Raw genomic sequence first — 22,490 nt, 5'->3', positions numbered from 1 at the left:
AGATTGAACATGTTGAATATATTGTGACCTCATGATGCATAAACTGATTAAGCACAGTTAGCTTATGTTATTGGTAACTGTTGAATCCCTTGACCAATTAACTAGCATTGATTGTTGATATTTAAACAATTGTGGCTAGGATCATGTAATAGGACAAGAAATTTATTTCTTCACTCAAGGTCAAGATCTGGACTGGCATTTTCATAAATTGGTACATCTGTGTATTAAGATTCAAATCTTTTGATATTATCAAATTTTCTTATATCTAAGAGCAGATTTTGTGGCCAGGAAAACAGTATGCTGCATTCTTGTCTTTTATTGACAATGTTAAGGTTAAAATTTAAGATATGGATGTGTATTAATTGCAAGAAGTAGCCAAATAATAACTTTGTAGATTCCTGTAAGGGAAGATATTCTATTTTTTTAGTTGTAAGTGTTAGCAAGCATGCAGATCACAGCATGTGCCTCATTGTATATTTAGGTAGAATTGTGTGTACTTTTTCCAGCCCCCAAACCACTTTTGTGCTTATATTGTTTGCAAGAAGTAAATAAGTTATATAGGCTTCATTATTTACAAATGTAATTTATCTACAGTGGCCACTTTGCTGTGGTGCGAAAATGCATTCACCGGAAGACTCGGCAAGCCTTTGCTGCCAAATTCATCCGAAAACGGAGGGGAGGAGGGCGGAAAGGAGCAAAAATGGAAGACATAGTGAAAGAGATCAATGTGTTGCGGTGTATGAACCACCCCAATGTCATCAGCCTCCATGAGGTCTATGACACCAAGCAGGAAGTCATTCTTGTGCTGGAACTGTGAGTAGTTTGGGGTGTTCTGTACTCATTTATTTTCCACCCTTTTGTCTTTGTTGTCATGAGACTGTCAGTAGTACAGCATGTGAATTTTTTACTTTTTGTGCAAACAAAATAAGTCAGCAAAATTTTGGTTAGGAGATAGAAATATGTATGGTATACAATAACCATAGAGCTCTATAACTGAGTCTGAATGGAGATAAAAGAAAGATTTTTGTTATCTCCAACTAAATAGTCACAAAAGATGGTGTGAAGTACTCATTTTCAGTGTTCTAGAACCTAATTCCCCACATGCAGAGGACATTTACAGTGATTGATATCTCCAAGTCAAGGCAGCTTTAGTCACAGAATTATTGTGTGTGGTATTTCAATTTATCAGTCTTGACTTTTATTAAAGACCCACAAATGGTACTTTCTTTGTATGTCAGCGATATGTGTGGTCCTTTAGAACATCATGCTGGCCTTTAAATAACTACCTATTATGCTTAACAATATTAACACATTGACTAGCTTGTGTTGCATCAGTCAGTGCTGAAATAAGTGAGTAGAGACTGGTTTAATGACTAAATAAGTGTAACAGCATTGGTCAGTAGTGTAACATCACATATTGTGTACTCATCCCTGTGACAATAAAAGAAGCAGCAAAGTGTATGTGTAACTCTCAGGCCATCAGTTGCTATGGTTATTTGTGATATTTATTGATCTACTAGCCAGGGTACCTGGCATCACCCAGGTAGCTTGTTGACGCCCACATTTTAAATAATAATGTGAGCTTTTGAAACTTGTTTCCCCAGCCAGAGCCATTCTCACTGCGCTTTACAGACACAAATCCCTTTGGCAGTTTCTGTAAATGGAATTCCAGTATTGTTGTTCTTCTGGATGTCATCCTGCTCATAGATCAAGATGTTGACAAGTCACAGTTCAGATTTGCAGATCGTAAAGTCATTTGAAGAAAGTGGAACAGATAAGTAATCAGGAATATCAGAATTGTCAGGAGATTGTTGGTTTACACATGATCACCAAGCAGAGAAAAACTGCATTAAAATGTTAAAGCACATGACTTTTGGAGCTATGTAAAGTCGTGGTGACTACAAAACAAGAAAGTGTTATTAGCTAGAGAACATTAATCGTCCATGAGAAATTTCAAATCAGTTGAGGAAAAACACAAAGCAAAGGCGAGTAAAGTCCAGTACAATACTGAGGACACAATCGAAAAGCTTAGGTCAGTACAATGGAGCTAAAATGACAAATAACAGCAGAAAAATAAAATGTCCAGAACTAGCCCCCTCAAGCCAGTAAGTCTTTTTTTTATTTTTTTATTTTTTTTGGGGGGGGGGGCAGTGGAAGAGGAGAGAAGGGCCCTAACGTTCAGCTTAAGGAGATAAACTATGTTGTAATGTTACTGGATGATGTCCTATCGACTGACAGTGCAGGACAGATCAAAGGGCTTTATGGTTTGGTTGGGATGAGAGGAGGGAAACGTTCCCTTTGTAAATAAGATAAAAATTGCTGTTCCCCTCCCAACACATGCACACTTGCTCCCTTGCTGTAATCCCTCTCTTCTCCACCTCTCACATTGGTGCCAGTCGCTTGAAATGGAGGAAAAGATAAAAAGTTGCCCCCCACCCTCCTCTTCCCTGCAATGCTATTGCTAGTTCTCTCTCCCTCTCATTTTTATTTTCTCTCTGTCATCCTTACTGTCTCAAATGATGTCCAAGCTTGCCCTTTGCAGAAAAACTTGGCAACTGGCTATGTGCAGTAGATATTTTTGTAGCATTTGGAGCCACCGGCAACATCTTAAAATGAAACATAAATGTAAAAAAAAAGAAAAGCAATGTACAGCAACCATACACAGCCTACACACTTCTTACCATGTTTGGCAAGGATCAGACTAACCATGTAGATTTGCATAAGGGCTGATTTGCATGGAAAATGATTACATGCAAGTACCTGCCAATCAGAGAATGATGTTAAAGTGCTAATTTATTGTTATTAAGTGCTGTGCAGATTTTACCACAAGGTGATGAAATAGGCAAGTTAGATAAAGACTGTATCATTGCAGCTCTAATTCCTGTGCTGTTAGCTAGCTTAAGAGCTATCATCTCATTCCTTTACTAAGAAACCAGAATCTCTGCATATGCAATATAGCTTGCAAGTTGAACTGAGTCTGTTTCCTGAATCCAGTGATTAACTGTGTTCAGATCTGGTATGATGCAGTGTTGGTTTAATCTGCCAAGTGCAATAACTTATACACATATTACTGTAGACTTTTATTATATTGCATACTTTGTCTCATTTTCTGTTACTGTGATCCATATTGTTGGTTGTGCTGCAGTTGTTTTTGATGTTTCTGTTTTCTTATTTATTCATTTCCTTTTCCTAAAGCCAAGCACACATCTTTTATTAATTTGATGTTACCATGCAGAAATTTGTTTCCAATACATCAAATACTTATTTTTGGTTCTATTTATAGTCATTTGCTATTCATTTCTGAAAAAGGAGTTCTGTATAATTTGTAAAAATGGGCATGCCAAAACACAATGTTTTGTGCTTTCTGCATGAAAATGCTTACATTTAACTATCACTAATTCCACACATAATTCCTCTGGGGCATTGTGGGAAAATGAGAATATGCCTGTGTCTGCAGAAAGGAGGAGGAGAAAGACGACATAATCTTTGTGAACTTTAATACTCTGGAAGGAAAGATAAAGTGGACGTTGCTCTGTTTCAAGGTTTGAGACAGTGCAGAAGCAACAATGCAGAAAACTGACACCCCCCCCCCCAAAATTAAAGACATGTCGACCATGGCACTTTTTTTTCTCTTGTTCTTTTTAACATCAGCCTTTAGGAGGTAACTTGAGACAGAACACTGGCGTGACGCGAACTTTCCATAAAGCTGTATGATTTGGACATTTATAGCTGCGTTGGGATCGTGTTTGGTACATATAAAACTGCAGAAGAATACATGTCGAGATGTTTCAGCATATCTGCAAAACAGGTAGAAACTATTGTGTGTTGCTTCCCGAAGAGTAGCAAAGATAGGTTACGTCAAACGCTGACTACGTTGCTATGAACCCCTCAGCTTGACAGGTCGTGTTTTGTGTCTCATTACAATCTAATGTAGACAGCTGTGCGATAGTGTTGTTGGTTTTTTTTTTTATATAAAGGAGAAGGGGGTTAGGATGGTGGACCGCGCCAGCTAGGATGGTTCTTGTCGTTGCTACAACCGGCAGCCTTGAGAAGCTTCGGCAGTCCTTGCTAGCAACTCTGCAGCAGTTGCTTAAAGAATTGTTATTGCTTCTGGTTGCTTCACTGCCAGCCCCCAGAACTGTCGTAGGAGACATACCAGGTCTTACTTTTATCTTGCGCACCCGTCTTGCACTTACCTCGGTCATGCAGCACTCGCTTACTGGTGATGTCGACCCGAAATACATGCAAAGACTTTTTATAATACTGTATATATAATCTATGGTGCGCGTTCTCTGTTAGTTGCCTTCACTGCTCTCGTCTGCAGAGCCACCGGTGTTACATTAGCGGCGGTAGTGTTGAGTCATACTTTTTGGTCCTTTTAGTTCCCCCCCCCCTCAAGCACCTGTACTATTCCCCCCTACCCTTTCCCTTCACACACTTTTTTTTATACCTTTCTCTCTACCCGTTCTGTTGCTGGGACCCTCTGCTGTCACTACTTATGGCGTCACTTTTCTTTCCCTTTTTTTTTATCGGGTTGTGGTGGGTTGGGGGTGAGTGGGATAAGAGAAATAAGTCTGTGGTTACATGCCGGATCCAGGAGCTGGACGTACGATATGCCACTAGCCACAGGCAGTCAGGCCAAATAGTCTTACATTGTTACCATTATGAGCAGTTTGCTAACTTTAGCCATCCAACTAGCGGCGTATTGCGCACCCTGACCGTTCTTGCCGCGAGCCGTGCTTCCATCTCGCTAGTAGAAACTGCATTAGAAAGAAAATCAGTGCTATCAGGTGCATGTTAATTAAAGGTCTGCGGAGAATTAAGGAGAGCGGTTCCAGGATATTCCCAGATCGTTGAAAACTCCGCAGACAGAAGCCAGGCGGCAGGATGCCGATAGCATGTCTGTGTGACGCGTCGGTAATCTTGTTTCGCGCCAAGATTTTTGTGTCTTTTCTGTTCGGAGAATTTCGCATGAAAAACTCATTTCAAACAGTTTTTTTTTTTTTTTTTAATTTCATGAACTTAAAAAAAGTTTTTCAACCATCCGTGTTTTCTCCCCTAACCTCCTGCTGAGATTTTAAAGGCTGGCAGTTGCACATGCACATAATACTGTCTTGCAAACAGCATTTCTTTGTGCCGCATGAATTACCCCCCAAGAAGCCGTCTGCGTCACGTTACGTCATTTGTGCCCCGCAGAGCCAGTTCACGTGATATCTCACGTGACAAGGACTTAGCAGGGTGTTCTGCCGCATATACTTTGAGCTTGAACTATTGTCTGTCATTTGATATTTTATTTGTTTAGCGAACGATCTAGGTGTTGGACAGGGAAACTCTAATCCCCCACCCCTTTTTTTAAAAAAAAAGCTTAAAAACCAGCTTCTTTTTGTAGAAGACTGAAGGCAGGTGCTATCGATCTGTTGGGAACTTTGTGAGCTTAATTTCATAGTGGATTTTGCATACCTTTCAGTTCTTCGCCGTCCCGTTTTTGTGTCATACGAACCTGTAGCTCTGTTGCTCTACTTTGTTTTGCTTACTTGTCCCACGAGGTTGTAGCTCTGTTGTTGTGTATTCCGTGTTCTTGTTCCTTGAGTTAGTATTTCTGTTGTTATGACCCACTAAACCCACTATGCACTCCTTTCATTCTGTCCCGTAACGAAATCTCGATAATAGACAATTGAGAAATTCCGAAAGTGTGTCTCTCCCGGCGCTTGGAAACACTGTCAACACGATGAGGGTAACCTGGGGCCTGTTTGTAGGGGAAGGCGTTGAGTACTGACCTTTCACCTCATCCCAGCAACATATCAGAGTACTGTGGAACTGTGAATATAACGACATCTTCGTGCGCGTGATGAAACAGGATGCGAAAGGTTTGTAGAGTCGAAAGTGCAAATGGGTCGAGGAAGAAGCAGCTGTTTAGGACCAGCAATCAGCCCCACCCTTCCTACCCAGGCAAAGTTTGTTGAACTATTGACCAGGTTTGGCAAAGTTGTGTGTGAAGATCACGGGAAAACAATGGGTTTGGGGTGAACTTTCGGGACATGGGAACTTTGGTCGACATACGGAGCTATGTCCAAACTTGTTTGCCAACACATTGTTAATAATATATTTTCCAGTACGATGGGACTTGGCGTTTCGGATGTTTGATGCTTCAGCACTTTTCTCGATTAAGAGCGCATTTGACATACATGTCTACCTGTGTGATCTCTCGGTTACTTACATGCTAGGAGACCTCGGTATCTTGAACGTCAGAGATAAAGACGCTGATGGAAGACTCAGAAGTAGTTACCTACCTGTAGCAACAAAAGATCAAAACCACGTCGTGACGAATATTTATAGAGGAGCTTGCTGAAAAGGTCCGGTAGGAGGACTGTGACCTGCATTAGTTTTCTCCCAGAGATAGCTCTGTTCTTAAACAAAGATCCCAACGTCCATCATGTGGAACCAAAGTTGCTAGACCTTAACAGGGTGGCTAATAAGAAACAACCAACTGAAGTAAGAATAAAAATATATGCAATTTACTGACGGCTCGTGATTTAGGAGACAGTGGAAACTAGACTCTTTTTCGAGTCAGTCTTAGACTTCTCACAGCCCCCCGCCCTGTAGACCTTGCTTGAATTAGTCGTCCTCGACTGTTTGCATCAGCATAGGTAGGTTGGGTAGGTGAGAGAGCAAGCGCGTGTTTATGATGACGCCAACATCAATCGGTTAAAAAAAATCGAAATAAGTTTAGTGGATCGCGTGTGCAAGTATATATGGACCGTTGTGGGATGAAAGGGTGTGTAGTATCGATGGCTGCACAAGGACTTTCCCTGTTGCATGCTGATGGCAATAGCGCACAGAAGTGTGCTGTATTTTGCAGTCTGCTCGCTTAAGTCATAGAAGAAATGTCATGGTACAAGAAGTACAGGCGCACGTGTGTGTGTGGGCCTGCGGAAGGTTGGGTGGCGTAGGAAAAGCGGGTGGTGGTGATGAAGTTTCCCAGCGTACCTGAAAGAGGCTGCGTCAGACTCGTAGCACCTAAGCGGGGTCCCGCCCGTCCGCTCGCAAGAGTCATCATCGTCCCAACACCTGAGCTGGAAGCTGACGCCACGTGGATCAGCCAAAGTAAACTCTCGAGGGAAACTCGTGAGAAGAGACGACAGACGTCTCCTTGTTGCCTTCAAGGTCGGGCCCGCCTCTTGTCGGACTCTGCTGCTGACGGTGGGATCATCACACACGCAGACAATGCTGCCAGCATGGAAGAACACTTTATGTCGCCGACTTCTGCTAGATCGATCATAACAACATAATCAGAGCAGATCACGCGAGAAAAATTAAAGCTGCAGAAGTAACAGCAGTGGAACGTTTTATCAGGCTGAGATCAGATTGATGCAAATGAACTGAAGTACATTTTTTTAGGAGTGGCATTGGACTGTTTGAGTTATAACCTCTAACCTTACCACCATAAACGTAACAAAAAAAAAAAAAAAACCAAACAAACAACAACAACAAAAACGGCGACACCACTTGGTATTGGTTTAGTCCTTGGGCGTCCATTTGACTAGAATTTTCTTGGGATTCATTGCTCTTCTCTGTGTGTTTGTGTTAGAGAGAGAGAAAGTCTCTCGCCTGACTTACGGAAACACGGGGATACTCTTAAATTTGCTGAACCCGCTGACGTAACTTCCCAAGTTCCTCTGATTACCTGTCTAAGATCGAAAGGTACTTGCTGTTGCATTCATTTAAGATCACGCATCTAGAACCTTTCCTTCTTCCCCTCACTATATTTCTGACTGGAATCGAAGTAAAGAAGCTGGCGCTAACTGTGCTATGTCCTAGCCCCTCGGATTCCACCGAGGATCAAGGGACTTCTGTTGCACCCTAGGACAGTGGTTCTTAACCTTGTTTGAGGTACCGAACCCACAAGTTTCATATGCACATTCACCGAACCCTTCTTTAGTGTCATCACGAATTGCGGGTGTGTCTTGACCTCCGTGGCGGAGGCTCCGCCGAACCCTTGAGACCGACTCACTGAACCCCTAAGGTTCAATCGAACCCCGGTTAAGAACCACTGCCCTAGGAGGTGCCGTCATTTGCAGCAGTCTCTAAGTCTCAGACTTGTAGCGCCTTCAGATATGTCCCCTTTTCAGACAACTTTCTGAGCCAGTGTAAGAGTTGGCTTGAAACTAAGCTGACTGACGCCCAGCAGTTGGCTTAACTGATAATAACTGTTTATAACCATTTTATTTGACCTGGTGTTAACTGTCCGGATAGCGGCGTACTGCGTAGAAAGCCCCTGTACTCTGCACTCGTATTGCCATCTACATCGGTACTCTGTACTCATCGCTTTCCGAAAAGACTATCGGACCCGAAAGAAAAAGGTGTCTTCCTCCTCGTTGACTATTTAACTGCTGCGCAAATCCTGAGCCTGCAATACCTGCAATTAAAGCCTGTAGAAGCTTGGAGGTAGCGTTTACGTGTGAAGGGTTAGGAAAATGTCAGATGAGTTTGGACGCGCTCAGTTTCAACTGTGGCAAGCTGTGTAAATCGCCCGACCGAAGTAAGACGAACCTTTGTTGTATTGTTGATGTCCGGCTGTTAAGTCATCAGCGCTTCTCTGCCTCAGCTGCGTCTTGTCGGACAGTGCAAAGCCGGCATAAGCAGACCAAGCAAGCCACTCGGTTCCGTTGGCTTTAAAGTCATTGTTACAGGCCATGCGAAGACTTGCGTTCACTTCTCGTCCTCGCTTGAGCTTCCGTCCTCGCCACTTCCTTCCTTACCGTCAGTTCCTGATATCATACCATCGTTTATTCGGTTGGATTATCCAGCCTCGTCGCCCTGCGAAGTACAACGCACTGTAACTGTATGTGTGTGTGTGCACGAGCGCGCGTCCCTTCTCACCCAGAAGGTATGCGATGCAATCTCGCGCTGACAGAGCCCTGAAGAACAAACCCCTCTGTTCCACGCGGTGGCGGGCAACGACCCAGTTCCCGGGCCTTGCCCTGGCGTAGATGAGACCACCGTCCCTAAGGTCTGCAGCAAAGAGGTCTTCCAACATTCATCGGCCATGGACAAGGCAGCGACCGTTGTTGGTAATGCACGGTGTTGAAGGTCCTCTCATTTGGTTAGCGTTGCAAATATTCCTTTGTAGATGTCACTGCTTTGCCTTGAACCGCCTCCCGTAAACATGAACCGTAAAGCGTGGAGTGTGTGTGAACAGAACAGGGAAGGAAATACATTTGAAAGGGGGCCATTCCAGAAATAAGCTCTTCCCTCCTGGATTCATATATTATTTTTTTTTCTCATCTTGTTTACAAAACATCAGACTACCCAGGCCAAAGTAGTCGTTAATTGTGACTAGACCACGAGGTATTTTGACACGAGAGGTCGACGAGAATAGAACTTTATCGCACCTGGCATGACTTCAGAAGCCGCCAAGAGTTGTAGGGTATGTTATTTCACAAATTGACGCGGGTATCTAAGTTCTCACCACGATAATGCTGGACCAGCTAAGAGTAAAGCGCTTAGATGACACACACGCTTTCAATATACCCAGCTGGCAGGTTTTTTAGTTTACTTTTATATCTCACACAGAACGTTAAGCTAGACAATCTGGCTTCTGCAGAGTTGTTAGCGAGTGAAGAGCTGTACAGTGCATGCACTTCATTCTCCTCACTCTTCCACTTTTTTGGTTTAAGGGCTATGAGTCACTATTTTAGTGGAAAGGATGTTCTAACTACCTAGCCAGGTGCGAGATGCTGCTGTAATGCGCGCACGAGCGAGCGAGAGAGAGAGAATGCACCAGGTGCAAACACATTTTTTTCAGGAGCTGCGCTGAGTTAGACGTGCAAGCGCTGTTTCTGTTGTCAGTAGGCTTTACGAGAGAACCGTTTTTGGTCTTTTTGTGTATTTACTCCTCCGTCCACAGGTCTCCCTTTCCCTCCTCTCATACCGACCAGCGCTCAGCATCCCTTTTTGTTTTTTTTTTTTGTTCGCTTTCACTTCTCTTTATCTACTTTAACTTCCTGCCTTTTCTCGCTCATCAAAGGATTTAACGTGATTATATTCGCTTGCACCACACAGTATTTTACAAACCACTCGGCTTCTTCAGTTCCACTACGTTTACACGTATGCTGTGTTTGGTAAATGTGTTTTACACAGACGTATGATTTTATCGTCATTTAACATTTTCAAAATCAAAATCACGCATGCTACAAGATGTGTCTGGTGATGGACCCTCATTCGATTTGTGGCTGTGGTGAGTGAAATAGGTAGTCTTCTTTGATCATGTTCAGTGACCTCTTGTCACTTTTTTTATTTTTGAGGTACCTGCGCTAGTTGTTTAGTCAGCCATGGGGGCTAAACGAGAGCTGGCTTAGCAATTTGCTGTGGATTTCTGCCAACATGGATGTGTATAGGTGGATTGCTGTCTGTCTGCCAAGACCAACGCTTAACCTCTTGCGAAGTTCGCTGTTAGTCTAGGCGAGCCTAAACAAAGAATGTGACTAAACCGGAAGCGTTGCACAAGCTCGTTATAGTAGTTAATCTGAAATGTGAATGAACCGGAAGCTTTGTACACAACTGCCTTGTTTTAGTAGTTAACTGGAAAAACTCGTCTGCCAGCAGTCCAGTAATGCAACTTCGTGCTGCCAAGGTAAGGCAGAAAATCCCTTGTCTTGGTTTAACTTTAAACGTAGCATCCTCTACTGAGAGTGCGAGGTCATGCCAAGGCCCAGATGACATGTCGCTAACTGCTGCTTAAATCTAGAAATGATAATAATATGAACTTATAATACGCGTCATCTAGACCAAGATAGATCGCACTCTCTGCGCAGACCAATAATGATGAATGAAAGATAACAGTCAGTGGACAGCAAGGTACGTATAGACACACTGAACAACATAAAGATAAGGTACAAGAATAGAACGTAAAGCTATGGATGAAGGTACGAAGGGATATAAACAATGTAAGATCACTGATCACACGTCTGTAGGATGTGTGACGTCACTACGGAGTGACCTCGAGGTACCGAGGTGTGTAAGAATAGTGACGTCATCACAAAGTGACCTCGAGGCGCTGACGTGTAGGAACTGTGACACCATACTCATCTCTGGTCTGGCCAGCACGAGGGGCTCGCCTTCGTCCACGTGACACGAGATGAAAATGATCAGGTGACCGGCTGACGTGAGCTTGATGTTTATCGAGATGTTTTTACACCTGCTGCAGACAGACGCACTCGCGAGACCTCATACGACCCATCAGCATGTTTACATTGCTCTGGCCTGGCAAATATGGTGAGCTGTAGTCATTTTAGCACGGACAGATACTGGCAGGACACACTGTGGTGATTGTTTTATGCACACGCACACATGTATGAAGAATGGAAGGAGCGGAGAAGCAAGTGATGTTCAGGGGCTAGGTGGACAGAATATCAACAGATGTTAGTTTGATGGCCATCTAGAACCAGTCAGCTCAAATGCTTAGCTTATAAATAAAGTCGCGTGTGTGTGTGAATAAGAGAGGGAATTCACACGTTTTATCCGAGCGTAAACATCCGTTTTGATAGAGGATGGTCATAAGGTGTTTCTGGGCATTGGCAGTTCCGCAGAGTTTAAAAGTACGCGATCACCAGGTCTACGAGAGAGAGAAAGTCATCACGACGAAAATGAACTCTTCTAGCCGTTTTTGGTGGGACCTCATCTAGGAGGGTTCTCGGCAGAAAAATCCATTGCAAAGCCGCGTGCCCTGCTATAAGAGCTATACCTTCTCTCACTCTCCTACACACACCAAACAATATGTGGTAACAGCTGTTGGAAATGAAAGCAGTCAGAGCTGTCCTACCATTTCTCACTTATACCTCCCGCCAAAGTAACGAAAACAATTATTACAGTAAAGTTGGTGGGAGGGGGGGGGGGAGGTGACAGCTTCGTAAAAATACATTTTAGTACTTTATCGTTAAATATATTCTTTACGTGATACATTTTAAAAGCACACTGCGCACGACGCCTACTAGCTCGCCGAAACTGAGCTATTATACGTATCCTTAGTTTGCTTACTAAGAGAATCGTTTTGAGGTTGAGGGCTTGTTTGAGGCATTTTGCGTCATTTTTGCAGTCAGTGCCAGTGTGTGCAAGCTTGCATGCACGATACAAGCACTGACATCCACCCTCCATCCCAACACACACTCTGGTGGGCAGAAGATTGTTTAAATGTGCACGAACATTAAGAAGCAATTTTGTGGTCCTTTCAAACGCCAGATGTTTGTCGATAGCTGTTGGTTAGTGCGTCATTACACGTTTTCGGTTTGTGTTTTGCAGATGTTTCATTAGGCTCTTACACGAAAGGAAAAACCAACAAAAAACCCAAACAACAAACTAGCAATAGGTGAAAATATCAGCTGACGCCTCGACGGCAAGAAGACCTAAACGTTGTCGGCCACTTTAGAAGTTCGATCGGGACATTGAACATTGTGTGTGGGCGGTGGCGGGGGAGGGGGTGGGGGTGGAGCGAATCACGGCTGCGACAATCTTCTTGGACAGGATGAAAGGGCGTGGAGAGCCAGGTCAACCTGCTCTGAGGCTGGGAGGCTGCGTGACTGGCATCACGACCTGCACGTGCGCGCACGGCCTCGTGACCCGTGGACGACCTGCGCCACCACGTGGAGATCGTAATTTGCTCCCGTCGCACTCCATTCCAGCCGCAATCAGTTGTCATGACAACGGCTATAACGCTAAGCTAATTTCCGGGCATTGGGTTTGTGATGCAATATCGGCATTGCTGCATTCAATCAGCTACTGCATCACCTGTTGGACGCTAATTTGCGGCATCGCTTGACCCGACTCAAGCCAAGGAATCAGTTGTAGAGCTGGAGGCACAACTCTTCCTGGTGATCTGGGGGTAGGACGCACAGTGCACGTTAACCACTAGGTGGATGCCTAATGGCATGCCAATCAGCAAAACTTGGTAATACCTTATAAACAGTTTAGCCGTTTACATGATAGCCGTAGCTATTGTGCACTCGGCTTCAAGGGAAAGTATCCCCTTTCTCCTTCCCCGCATTACAGGCGCGTTTTATACGCAAAGGAGCTGGCGCAACAAAAGATTTGAGAGAATATTTGTGATGGCGACTCTTGCAAGCTGTTATGTCATTCTCCCATACACACATCAGTAGATTCCCCAGCACCCTTTTTCGACTTTTTTGGCTGTCATTTAGATTCGTTGCGCAAGTGCATACAAAAAAGTGCGGACGGAAACGAAAGTTGTCTTAAACTATTAAAAAAAAACTTTCTTAAAACAATTTTAGTTTTTAATGTTCTAAAATTGCGTTGTACATCTTAAACCTGACATTGTGTAAGATTAGAAATTTGTTGTGTAACTGGCCACTTATATCTCGTCTGATCCTCTTTCTCGCTTGAAAGTTCTTTGAAGAAACTGGGAAGAGGTGGGCAGAATTTTTGACAGTGAGTGATGGCTGACAGTTTGAAACGATCATTGTGACTGAACTGCGCTTAACGAACCGAAAACCCTTAATCTAAGCGAGGCTGCAAGCCCCACAATCGTAACGTTCACATTGCACATTCATAGAGGATACGCAGCTGAATTCTGTCTACACAGCAAGCCAGCGCTTTAGCGACAGTTATTGATATACTTAAACACACAGATACTTAAATACACGTGCAGATATACTTATATAGGTACGTAGTACACACATACGGTCCTACATATTAAGCCATTTTAGACAGACGGGATTAATCGTTACAGGCTCTCTCTTTCTCACCTACACTCGCTCTTCTCTCCACTCCATCACCGACACACACGTCTTTCTGTTGCTATGTCTCTGTATAATTTTGTTGATGTTTTTGAAGGTGTGCAATGAGTAGTGTAATCTGTATTTAGAGGTGGTCTGATTCGTGTAAAGCGCGTTGAGTCTGCTTTACAATAGAGAAATGCGCTGAATAAATCTGCCTTATTAGCACCATTACATTGAGTTTTTTTGTTTTTCACACACGCACCTACACCGAGTAGCGCACAGCCGTAGGGTCGCTATCCACTTTAAAAAAAAAAACTAAAAATATTAAAACCGCAAGTCTGAAGGATAGCTGGCATCTTTTTTGTACCTTTCGTGTGCCTTTTAACTGATAGCTTTTACTGACATTGAAGGTAGAGAGGTGGGGGGAATTTGATGCCACCAGCGGCTGAGGCAGGCGGTCTGAGACCTCCGCATAATTGCAGCAGGAGACCGAGCAACAGCCAGACGATGTTTGTGCAAAGCTGTAATAGAACGATGTATGGGGTGGGTTGTGGAAGGGGGTTCAGGGGGCCACAGGTGGGTACAGTAGACGATGTCTGTCCTTGCAACCTCGGGTATTATCCTGGGGAGGTTTGGGGCCGGGGGGAGTTCGTCGTCTGCCGTTGCTGATAAAGGAGGCCATTTGCTGGATAGTGGTCCGCCTCCAGTAGTTTGATGGAGTAACTGGAATGTTCTTGCAGCAAACAAGGACGTTAACTCGAGTAATGGATTGGTTCTGTTTGGAATAGGGGAGACTAATCTGTCCTCGCTGGAGAAGGTGCTTGAGTAGGGTATGAGCTTAGTACTGAAGGTCATACGTACCCCTTCTGGCGGATAAACGACCTAACAAATATTGTTAAGGGTTTATTTTTTTATTAATATCTATATGTTAATAAATGTTACTCTAGTATTAATCTCATTGTTTATCAATAAAAGTTTACTTTAGCTAGTCTGGACTTACTCCTTTTTTATATATCGCTATCAACTTGCAAGTGGTACAAACACATACCAATACCCTCATTCAAAAAGTGTGTATATTACTCCGAAGTTTTGAGGAATAGGGTTTCAGCTGCTGCAATTTCTTACCATTACTGAATCGGTAATAAAGTGTGCTAGAGCAAACTCATTCAAAAAGTGTGTATATTACTCCGAAGTTTTGAGGAATAGGGTTTCAGCTGATGCAATTTCTTACCATTACTGAATCGGTAATAAAGTGTGCTAGAGCAAACTCTACCCACATAGAGATAAGATTACGCATTAAGATCAACAAGCCAGCCATCCAGTTCAACCTAACACATTATTCAATTTGTCATTCGTTATTCTGATAGCACCCAGTCTGATTGCGGGTATCAGAAATATTTTCGTTTAGTTAGGATCAGCATGGATGCACAGAAGCAGATGTTTCGGCTCCACTGACATTCTGGTATGCCAACACGCCTCTCTTCCTGCTCTAAAGAATTTTTGACGAATCTGCTTCGATAATTGCACCTGCCCTAGAAGACCTAATTAAGTTTGGGCCAAGCTTCAGGAACGTTATTTTAAAAAAAAAAAAAACACCTGTTCTATATTTTTCTGTCCAGCGAATAAGACCCTGTTGGTGGGTTTGTTGATAAGTCAATTCACATGGACAGGGGGTTTGGGGAATAGGGGTAGCACGTGTAAATGCATATTTTTAAAATGCAGCTATGGTCTATTTAATTTAAAGTTCTGCATCCAAAAATATCTTAAAGTTATTTTGATATTTGTATAGAAGCTCATCTCGCAATATTCAGTACATTGGCCCAACGTTATCAGATAGAAATATCGTTCCGTTAACAACTCTTGTGAGAGCAACACGCTAACGGTCATTGTAAGCTGAGCTTCCTGGAGATACCTGATGTCAGTCATGGCAAACTTGTCTGTATTGCACGAAAAGCTTGCTGTGATAGCTCGACATCAAATCTTTCTGAAGCACCTGCAGGAACGTAATATGATTTTAAAGTCGACACTGCCATGTGTAGATCTAAAATCTCAGTAATGGCAAGATGGCGCAGATGTGACAGTAGAAATAAAATTGCCCAGGTAAAGATGAAAAGTGGCGCAGACACAGAAATCCTCACAGCAACGTAGCAAATATCGTAACATATGTACTGATGAGCATTGGACACAAAACTTCGCACAGATCTATGGGCAAATATGAAAGTGACGGAGAGAGAAGTCACCCTATATCCAGTTAGGCGAAGGGACATCACTCTCCTTCAATTCTCTGTGGTTCTTCATTTTGGCAAATCCTAGCTCGGTACCAGCAGAGCAGCTCACTTCTCTGGTCACGTTTTGGGGCTGAGGGGGCAAGAGGAGAATTATGAGCTTACACCTCAAGTTACTTGACTCCTGTTTGTGGCACTTGGGCAAGATACTTCAGGACATCACTCGTGGTCCGAAGGCGAGAGTTACGTCCCATGTGTCCTGTTACCGCTTTATCGCTTTGATTAGGGCTCTTGCGAGTCGGTGTTGCCACGGACTCGTAGCACCGACTTGTTCATTCGTCCGTGATGTTACAAAGAAATTTTATATTTTCTTGTTCACATCCTCTTCATAAATTGCTCTATAAAGTTGGTTTTTTTTTTTTTATCCCTCCACTTTTTTCCTTCCTTTTAATTTTCTTTTTCCGCCATAATCAGTAGGTTTTGGTAGCAAAAATAAAAATAGGGCTTTCTGATTACACTTAAATTCTTCCTGGTCTGCTGAAAAGAAATGAACGTGAAGGAGAATGAGGTTTTTTTTTTAGTAATGTTATTTTTCTTTCAAAATGTGTTGGGGAAGGGCCATAAGTTCAAAGCTCACCCAAACTGGGAAATTTCTGGTAATCTGCATCTGATTTATCAGTAAGGCGGCTAAGCTGTAAATATAGGTTGTTTTTTTTAAAGTGTAGCACTTACAGTTCAGAATTTCAATAGCTACCAGAAACCCTTTGCCTTTTACTTTTTCTGAAACTGTTATAGAGAATAAAATAAAACGGAACAAAGGGTGCACCAGGGTTTTTCATTGTATTCTTTCTTTCTTTGATTAATCATTGTTTCTGTTTATTTCTTCAAGAGCTGTTCCTTTAATTTTCTGATGTTATCATCGAAAGTGACATATACTTTGTGAAAAAGTAAATGATTTTGCTCACATATTTCAATCCATTTTCCTCATTTTTCATCTAGTAGGATGAATTAAAAAAAAATCTGACAATAGCATTGATTATTCCAGTGTCTGGTGGTGAGCTATTTGACTATATTTATCTGACAATAATGTTAATTCATTGTTACAGAGTGTCTGGTGGTGAGCTGTTTGACTACATATCTGAGAAGGAGGCTTTAAGTGAGGAGGAGGCCTCAGCTTTTATCAAGCAAATACTGGAGGGGCTTAAGCATTTGCATGACAACAGTATTGTTCACTTAGATCTTAAGGTGAGAGGCTTTTATATGTACATATATGAATACAATTGTGTCTGTAGATATTAGGGAAAATATAAATTAACTATTCTTTATGACAGCTTAATATAAAGAAACTTTTACATATTTTTTTCTTAAGCATGGATCGATGATGTTTGGTTCTTCTGATATTTTGTGTCACAGCCAGAAAACATTATGCTGCTTGATAGGACTTCTACAAAGATCAAGCTCATAGACTTCGGTTTGGCCCGCAAAATCAATGACAAAGACGATGTACGTGCCATGATGGGCACGGCTGAATTTATAGGTAATGACACATTCATTTTTTTAGTTTACAGTGAACTCAGTGCTGAAGTTGTCAAAGATGATGCAATTGTTTTGAAACCAATAGGTGAAGTATTGACCAGTCCTGTCATTTTGGTAGTGTATTTAAGTGCATGTCATTATGAAATATTATATAGTTAACTGAAGAGTTGGTAATATGTCATACCAAGTTTATTTTTATTTATTTTTTTTAATCAATCTTTGGTTGTATATCAGTGGACCACGACAGAAAGGGTTTTTACTTCTGTTTCGACACATCTTTTTCAAAGTTTAATGGAGTAACTTTTTTTAACATCCAGTCAATGGGGTTGTTTCTAGTGTGGTGAGTACACAAAATGAAGACTTCACTGAAATGTATTCTTGCATAATCTTGTCTGAGCCACACCCTCAAGTATGTTTTAAAGAGCAAAGCACACATGACATAATCATGACCTTATGGCCAGAGCAAAAGAATGTTTTAAAAAATTGACAGAATTTGAGGCAAGCAACAGTGTTGTGCACACAAATAGCAAGTTCTGTGGGTTTCTTAAAATCATGCTTTGGTTTTTATATAAAAACAAAGGATATTTAAATTTAAATGCAGAAACGAAATTGCAAATTTTACAAAAAAGGAAAAGGGCTTAAACTTCCTTTTGAACCATGCTTGGTTTTAATAGTGAGAAAACAAGACCATTCCCACAAGTCAGAGTTGTGACTGCTTATACCTATCGTATGCCACTAAATCAAAACAAATTGTTAAAACATTGCTTATTTTCTACAATTTTCTAATTATTTAAAAGCTAGGTACCACATCATAAAATACACAGTTTCTCTTTAGATCTTTTTCTTTTTGTTTGTTTGTTTAATGAAAAACAATGTAAAGATACTTTTCTCCTATTGGTATGCGATGCACACACAGTAAGAACAAACTCATCTTCGTACTCACGAGCTACTGCTATTGTTATTTGGCATTTTCTGTAATCAAGAGTGGGTAGCAGACTACACGAGGCAAGTCACGTGACTGATGTGAGATAATTTTAAAGCAACTTTTTTGCTTTCCCTCATAGCAAAAGAGTAGCAGCTGCATTCAGTCATTCTGGCTAAAAATCCTTTCTGCCATGGTCCATGCAGATATATTTTTTGACGAAAATGCAGGTTGTGGATTTTCTCCCTATTTTTTTGTATGTGAAAGTGAAATTTAAGTGGATAAGTTTCTTTGTGGTTTCACTTTTTTGTGTTCTTGTTATTTCTTTTGTGTCTATATAAACATAGTTATTTTAATGGCAGACATAAAATTGTCTCATAATTTGGAAGAATCCAAAATAATTAATTTTTCCAGACAACATGACCAAACTATGCAGTTTGACAAATATTAAAAAAATCACTTTGTTTTCTTAAAGTGTGTGTTTGGATGTTGTCTTACCACATCCAGTTTTTATAATCTTTCTGCATTTACTCTCTTCCTAGCTCCTGAGGTTGTGAGCTTTGAACCCCTGTCTTTGGCCACAGACATGTGGAGTGTGGGTGTTATAACCTACATCTTGTGAGTGAATATGATCTTCTTTCATGTGTTATAATTATAGACTTGATTGACCACTAACAATGCATAAGCATTAGCCATGTTCTAGTCTTAAGATCACCTTGTACATCCCTTAGTAAGAACTAACAATTTCCTCCCAGAAAAACACTTCATAGTTTTAAAAACACATGAGTAATATATAAATTTTCGTTTCAGCTGCAAGTTATATCCATCTTCAAAATTTTTGCTTTGCTTTTTTCTGCAGGCTTAGTGGCTCATCACCTTTCCTTGGGGAAACCTTGCAAGAAACATACCATAACATCACTGCTTTGAACTTTGACTTTGATCATGATCTTTTTCAAAATACAAGTGACCTTGCTAAAGATTTTATAAAGAGGCTTTTCATAAAAAATCCACGGTAAGTTCTGTCCTGTTATTTGTGCAAGAAGTGGAATCTTAATTAAAGAGACCAAAAAAAAAAAAATGCAAAGCTAGAAAGAAAATGAACACAAATTTTATAATACTTGAGCTACAATGTTGATGTTAATTTTGGGATGCATTTGCTGAAGGTGCAGAGACCAAATGAGAAATATGATATGGGTTTATTTAAAAATGGTATTTACCTTGGAAGCACTGTGTTATTCAATGGGTTTCTCAGATGAAAACCTAAATTTTTTCCTTTTGTATTTCTTACTTTTTTTTAATTTAATTTTTTTTTTTTGTTGTTGTGTGTCAGCTTTGTTGATTCTGTCTTCTTTACACTCTGTTCCATTTCGTTGTGACTAATGTTTCCTTTCATGTCTTTACTTAGGCATTTTTGAAAAATATTCCTTGTTATGGTTGAAAATACCGAAAATATAGTTTGCATCCATATGTTGTTTTGGGTTGTGATTTTGGTTTTTTTAAGGTTATTTTCTACCCAGCTTTAATTTTTCTGTAAGAGCATGTAGCCACCAATTTACAGAATCATGACATCCTGGACGGCCTGAGAGTTTACTGCTGATCAGCAGCTGGATTTGCAGTTATTTAAAAAATTTCCTAATCAAGATCTATATCTTTGTTCTTGGGAAGGAAAAATAGTTGGGAAGTTAAATTTGCATGTCATGATAAAGTTGGCTGATTGGACAAAAGAACTGTTGACAAATTTGTTGCTAATATTTATATTTGCCTATTTCAGTAAGCGAGGAAGTGTGAACGACTGTCTGAATCATCCATGGATAAAGGTGAGGCATCATTTAAGCAGAAAGTATCATTGGGAAAAGAAGAAATCTGCACTAAGAGAACCTATTTTAACTTCAATTTTCTGGCAGTGAGACATGGCAATTATTCAGAAGTAAATAGAAAATAATTATTGGCTTCTTGTTGTTTGCTTTAATACCAGGTATATTTCTTGTTTAAAATTTTGTGATTCTGTGATGTAACAAGAAAAGAATCCAGCATGTTTGAAGTTTTTATTTAGAATACATCTTTGTAGCCCAGTGAACCAAGGGAGGCTATAGCCCGGCGTTCAGCAATGATCAACATTGACAACTTCAAGTCTTTTATGGCACGCAAACGATGGAAGGTTGGTTATGTTGTTGTATGCATGCATATGTGTGCTTGCTTGTGCTGATACATTTGTGGGTGTACATTCATACATACATCTGTTTGTATACACGTGTAAATATATTCATTATTTGTTGACACAATTTACAAAGCACTGTTCATCAGTAATCTACAAAGAGATGGGGGAAAAAGTTTAGAGGAACTGCTATACATTGGTGTTGAGTTTCCACTGAATTCAGCATACAATCTGTAGAATTTGTAAACACAGCCCTATGTTGACATCTCTGTGATGCTAAATTCTAGTTGAGCTGTTGTGACAGGAAACCAAACGATCTTCTGTGGTGTTAGTTTCCCAATGTATAGGAAAATTTAAATCATAAAAATGATTTGATCATTAAAAAGTATGTGTCCTTACTACATTGAAACATGTCTTTAAATGTGTTGACATTTAGAACTTCAGAACAATTTTCAGGTTATCTTAACAGAGATTCAAGACCTGGAATATATTTATAGTGTAGTTTCCTTAATGTTACCTTAAATATTTTTCAGTGTATACCGTTTAGTTGAAAGGCTAACAGTGATAACTAAAAAGCATAGAATTTGACATTATCAAATGGAAAATTCTCAAATGGATACATTTGTGACCTTTCAATTCATGTTGCATATGCAGCTCTAGTCATTGCCAAATTTATATTTTTCTCTGGTAATAGTTGATTTAAAATAACTGCAAAAGAACAGATGTGGAACTGTTGTTTGTAAAAAATATTTTCTCTAGCAATCAATGCGTGTGGTGAGTCTGTGCAATCGTCTCACTAAAAGTATACAGCTGCGGAAGAGCACTGACACATTGAGCAGCCGCAACACACTTAGCAGTCGAAACAACTTAGATGAAGAGGTAAGTAATTTTCAGTTTCTTGAGGTTCCTTTAAACTGTTCCTGTTTTACTTTTCCCTGGAAAGTTTGATGGTCTGTCAACATCAGTGGGAGCAGGCTAAGCCAAGAATTTTTAGCAGAAAATCTGTAGAAGCAACTTTATTTTGGAGAAAATAAAGCTAACTATAGAAGCAGCTTCCTAGAGTGGTCTGAATGGAAGTATCACTGTCCTAGTTAGATCAATGAATATTCATTGTGTGGGTTTTTTGGTGGTGATGGTTAGGAAGTGGGGGATGTTATGTATTGTTAAGGCTTTCAACTTCTACATGTATTTGTTGGCAAGTAACAGCACACTTTTCTCATAGTGACTTAGCTATTCGCTGCTCCTTGACAGCATTATATCACATTTTGAAATGATATGTATTTCTAAGGATAGCAAAGAATATGATAAAAAAGGTATGAGGTAGGCAATAAATTCATGTTTTCATTTTAATTAATTAAATTTCTAATAGACTGCTGACTCTGGTCACATGATACAACCAGTCCCAGTCCTGGTGCCAGAAACCAGGGTCTTTTTTTTCTTTAATCATTTGCACATGTCCTATGACACCTCTGCCCTGTGTCAAAAAAATTCTAGCTGTAAATAGGTATTTCTTTCAGCATGAATTAATCTTAGATTAAAAGAAATGCACAATGTGCACTTAACCAACAAATCAATTTATATTGGGCATATTTATAAACATGCACACTCACACTACAAGTTTATGTCCTGCGGCCTCGTACAAATCACTTGACTTAGATGAGTGCTCTGAATAGGGGGTAAGAAAGAGCAAAAGAATAGATAGCAATCCACTTAATGAATTTCCTGGATGCTTGAACAATTTTTTTTTAATAAACAAAAGAAAAGTAACTACTTATAAAATAAAAGTTGGATTTGGTATTGGACATCTTCAGAACCAATGCTGATGCACATAAAACATGCATGTCAGCAAATATAAAAATAAACTTTCTTTCTATCCGTCCATAAAAAAAATGTTTTCCCATTATGCTTTAGCATTTCTCATG

General features: G+C 40.7%; 1 protein-coding gene across 2 annotated transcripts in view; it reads left to right on the top strand.

The window, feature by feature from the left end:
- Nucleotides 1-22,490, top strand: part of LOC112554315 (death-associated protein kinase 1-like) — a 90,365-nt gene that overhangs the window by 2,508 nt on the left and 65,367 nt on the right. For both annotated transcript variants that reach the window (XM_025222050.1, XM_025222049.1), the window contains exons 2-9: nucleotides 595-813; nucleotides 17,062-17,200; nucleotides 17,369-17,492; nucleotides 18,956-19,031; nucleotides 19,273-19,425; nucleotides 20,185-20,230; nucleotides 20,482-20,571; nucleotides 21,328-21,447. In XM_025222050.1, coding sequence (XP_025077835.1) covers nucleotides 595-813; nucleotides 17,062-17,200; nucleotides 17,369-17,492; nucleotides 18,956-19,031; nucleotides 19,273-19,425; nucleotides 20,185-20,230; nucleotides 20,482-20,571; nucleotides 21,328-21,447 — 967 coding nt within the window. The remainder of the gene's footprint in view (nucleotides 1-594; nucleotides 814-17,061; nucleotides 17,201-17,368; nucleotides 17,493-18,955; nucleotides 19,032-19,272; nucleotides 19,426-20,184; nucleotides 20,231-20,481; nucleotides 20,572-21,327; nucleotides 21,448-22,490) is intronic.

The sequence above is a fragment of the Pomacea canaliculata genome, linkage group LG13 (assembly GCF_003073045.1).
Source record: "Pomacea canaliculata isolate SZHN2017 linkage group LG13, ASM307304v1, whole genome shotgun sequence".
Lineage (NCBI taxonomy): Eukaryota > Metazoa > Mollusca > Gastropoda > Architaenioglossa > Ampullariidae > Pomacea > Pomacea canaliculata.
This window is presented reverse-complemented; position numbering and strand designations above follow the sequence as displayed.